Source organism: Loa loa, assembly GCF_000183805.2.
Source record: "Loa loa unplaced genomic scaffold supercont3.69, whole genome shotgun sequence".
In the NCBI taxonomy this organism is placed as follows: Eukaryota; Metazoa; Nematoda; class Chromadorea; order Rhabditida; family Onchocercidae; genus Loa; species Loa loa.
Window position 1 is genome coordinate 213,568 of NW_018108249.1, and position 4,531 is coordinate 218,098.

The window sequence follows — 4,531 nt, forward strand, 5'->3', positions numbered from 1 at the left end:
TTAACAATAGATACATTAGAAACGTAAAAAAAAAAAAAGAAAAAAAAAATTTGTAAATTTAATTCTTAACGGAATTTTTCTATTCACTTCTTTAAAGGGAGATAAGTCTGAGAGAGAGAGAGGAAAAAAAAAGGTTCAAAAAAGCGGATATTCTCTTTTCTAAATAAATAAGTAGAGCAGAGATGAACGGTTGAAGTGATCGGAACGGTGATGATTGTGATGTTGGTTGTAAGTGTCTGGAAATCAAATGGCACCGGCATGGGAGTGGTATCAGTATGGCTGTGTTGACGAGACATTGTCACATTGCTGTCATGCTGGAATGGTACATAGTCGATTTGATGAGAAGAGGGGGAAGAGGAGAAGAGCGAAGAGAAGAGTTGCAAGGTTGTTACATAATGCATTGGCTAGTCAGCTATCTGGTGTTGAAAGAGGAACGCTTAATAAAAAAAAAAAATGTCACCACATTTGGTTAAGGGACAGAAATTAGAAAGAGGTCAAACAATTGCTAAAGTTAGAAAAATCAAAGTTCATTTAAAACCAGTCTAATTTTTCTTCGTTTTTTTTTTTTTTTCTAGGCTAAAACATCAATACTACATATTATTGTCATCTGAAATAAATTAATATTTTCAATTCAATTTCAATTTTTAATTTCCAATATATTTCATAAAACTGTTTGAAAGCAGTTATGCTTACATTAGTTAGATCTAAACTAAGTTGAAATCAGTCAGATATTATTCTTGAATTAGTTACTTATTCATCGTCTATTCATACTTTATATGTAAACTAGCCTTACTTTGCCTACGTGTAATCTTACCTTTTTTTTTATTTTTGAAAAAAAAAGTATTAAAACTGAGACATTATAGTAAAATTCTGACCAAATGTGTTCATTTGCCATGATGACAACAATCGCAGCAACGTTCCGTGACATCCTGTACCTGCCAATAACATTGCTATCTGTCTCGCATACTTCATTAACTAGTTATAATATGAGCAGTTGCATAGCCTTTCAACCAATTGAAGGCTTAAAAAAAGAAGAAAAAAACAAAACAGGTTACAGGTTAGGTGGTAAAATTGATGATGACCTTTACACTTGTCAAATTCAATTTATGAATATAAATTTCAGACCTATGAATTAATTTGAAACTGTCATCACTGAAATCGATAAAATGTTCGGTCTTGTTAATTATAATAAATAGCTAATGGATTGGATTACATCATATAATATTATCGTAAGCAACTAATATAATCCTTTTCATGGTTATCAGTTTTTCTTTTCTTTTTCTTTTTTTTTTTTTTAAACTTGACATTTAGGAAATTTCTGTTAAAAAAAAAGAAGAAAATTTTTGAATGCATTTTGAAGGTAAACATTTCATTGTTCACATCAAAAATTATATGTTAATAGCTTTTATATATGTAATTTGAATATTTACCGGAAAATTTAAGCCTTATTAATAAAAATTTTCAATTTGTAAAAATTTCAAATTTACCAAACTCTTAAATTTCAACTTGAAATTTCATTTTTGATAATTATTTTTTGTTGTTATATGCAGCCTAATATATTCAAGTTGATAATTTTTTAAATTATTTCAACTTATCATTACTTATAATCCATACTAATAGGATAGCATAATATTGAAAAGACAAAAAAAAAAAAAAAATTGATAGCTATGAGTGACAAACATGAATGAGATTTAAATTGATAAAATTACATTTATAATATCAATATAAACTTTTTTTTTCATTTCCCTTATTTTAATATTTATCATCATATCTTCAATTGTTGCTACAATAATTCAAGTTTAAAACTAATTTCAATTTCAATAATTTCACCTTACTAATATACCTTATTGCTTGTAACATTATAATCTTGAATTTTTTTTGGAAAAAAAAGAAACTTTTAACATCCTTTGCTTGTTAATTAATTACTAATTCTGTCAAAAAATTAATTAATTAATTAATTACTACTTCTATACTACAAGTGTGTTGGATTTATTATGGAAAATAATTAGGGAAAGGATAAAAAGCAAATTACAATTATTATGCACATAATTATTAAAAAGAATAATTATTGAAAACGTGAATTGTGCACTTTTTTTTCCACCAGTTTTTTTTTTCTTCTCTTTATTTCCATTTTAAAAAAGAAAACAAATTAAAAATTATTAGCGTTTTTAAAATTAACATTATTTCATTATTTATTAAAAATAACTATTTTCCATGTAAATTTTATCATTAATTAGCTCACGAATTAATCATCAATGGTATAAATTATATGGAAAAAAAAAGAGATAAGAAGAAATAACGCATCTTATAATATAAGATTATAATTTTTAAAAATAATAATTACTATAATTTATAACTTTTATACTAATTTGTGACATAAACGATTATAATGTGCTTTTTTTTTTTTTTTTTAGCATTCTGTTCAACTTATCACTTCAAATTTGTGCATTTATCAATAAAAATGAATTGGAACAGTTGGCTAATTAATTATTGATAAACAAAATTATTTTTGTTTAATACATTTAAACTAAATAAATTTAAATGAGATGATGAAGAGGCAAAAGGAAAGAAAAAACACATAGATGATGGAAAATAAAAATTAATTCTCTATTCATTTCTCATAACAATTTTCATCGAAAGTAACGAACAAAAATTCACAACAACTAAAAAATGTATTGATATTTGAAAAAGGAAAAATTCTATTAAGTAGTTAAAAAAAAATGACGAAAGTAGTGTGGTATGAGAATGAAATTAATAATGAATTGATGAGAAGTGACAGAGAAGTAAGGGAACACTTTTCTGTCCTTTTGTCACCAATAATACTGATGATAATGATGATGATGATGGGGGAAGGGATGTTCAATATAATATACACAATATTGAATGTCTTCATGTTGGCACACTTTCTTTTTTTTTTTTTTTTTTAAATATTTTTTGACAAATGAAACAGATGAAATGGTGTAAATTGATGATTGCTAATCAAAAAAATTGAATTGAATTGAAATCTTCTTCAATCTTCTTTTTTTTTTTCTCTCCATCATATTTGTAACAGAAATAATTTATTTTTCCAAATTAAATTATACAAAATTATTTTAAAAACTATTTGCAAAAACCAATTAATATTATTGACTAATGAGGAAGATAGGATTGTTGGCTTTTAAATAATATTATAATACTGATAATTTTCTTAAAATATTAATTTAAAAAATTAAAAAAGAAAATTTAAAAAATTTTTAATATATAAACAATTTAAAATATATAATTTTTAAAATATTAACATATTTTAAAGGTTTATTTATCGGAATAATAAAATCATTTTCTATCATATAATGCTAATATTTGTTGTCAACAATATGCTTATATGATAGATAGTTAGCCAAAAATTTGTCAAAAAAATCAAATTTACATGATGATAATTTATCATTGACCAAAATGTTTATTACAATCATAGTTATAAGTAAGGAAAATATAATTAAAATAGGAAAATGTAAAAAAAGAAATAAGAGAGAGAAGGAGAGAGAGAGAAATAAATGACGATGATATTGAGTGGTAATTGTAATTAGTTTTCTAAATACTTTTTTTTTTTTACTCTCAATACTTCCAACATTTTCACATTTTTTAACTTCACATTTAAGGGTCATTTGATGATAATTACGGCTATTTCTATTTCTAATCTGAAACAATTGATCATTTATCATTTTGCGGTTTTCCAAACAAATTTAACTCCCCCCTTCCTTCTGTTCTAATTCTTCTCCCTAACTTTTCCCATCCTTCAGACATAATGTACAAATACCATTTATCATCAATCATTTCTGCACATCATATCTACCGTTTCTCAATGATTTTTATCCATAGATTTTTCTTGTAAACTTATTCCATTCATCACTTTTAACCATTTATAATTCAAATTCAAATGAAATTTGGCAATTTTGATAAAAATAAAGTTTAAATTTGAAAAGATATTGAAAATAATAATTATGAATGAAAGGCAAAAAAAAAATTTTCAGATTTTTGATAAATGAAATTGATTTAATTAAATTTGATAAAAATTTTTCACAACAATTCAGTATGCAATTTTCAATTTAATTGCAAGCTCAAATTTAAGTTTAGAAATGATATTAAGCTCAAATTCAGGTTCAGAAATGATATAATAAATGATATAATCTATCTGCTTTTTGATGCCCAAAAAAAAATTTTTCCTTTTTCATTTCAAAAAATTTCAATTTAATAACTGTTTGAATGGATTGTTGAATGATAATTTAATCATGCTGATAGCATTATATGGAACAACAATAATTCTGAATTTTCAGAAAAAAAAAAAAAAACTATTGATCATGAAAAAGTTGAGAAAAAAAAATGGAATTAATTTTAAAAATTTATGAGAGTAATAATTTTATCAAACAAGCAAAAATCATTCCATTCAATTAAAAATATGATAGCTAAATGGTTATAAATTTTCAATGAAATTTTTCAAATGCATACTTTTCGATATAAGAAAGCTTTTTTTTATGGGTTTGTTTTTATCTAAAGA

The 4,531-nt window shown here is 23.9% G+C and overlaps 1 protein-coding gene across 1 annotated transcript; it reads left to right on the forward strand.

Annotated features, from left to right (window-relative positions):
* Positions 1-247: 247 nt before the first annotated feature.
* On the forward strand, positions 248-1,136 carry LOAG_12913 (hypothetical protein; the record flags this gene model as incomplete). Its single annotated transcript, XM_003148425.1, has 2 exons — positions 248-419; positions 913-1,136. 2 exons carry the CDS (start codon positions 248-250, stop codon positions 1,134-1,136), a joined length of 396 nt encoding a protein of 131 aa, XP_003148473.1.
* Positions 1,137-4,531: the final 3,395 nt, after the last annotated feature.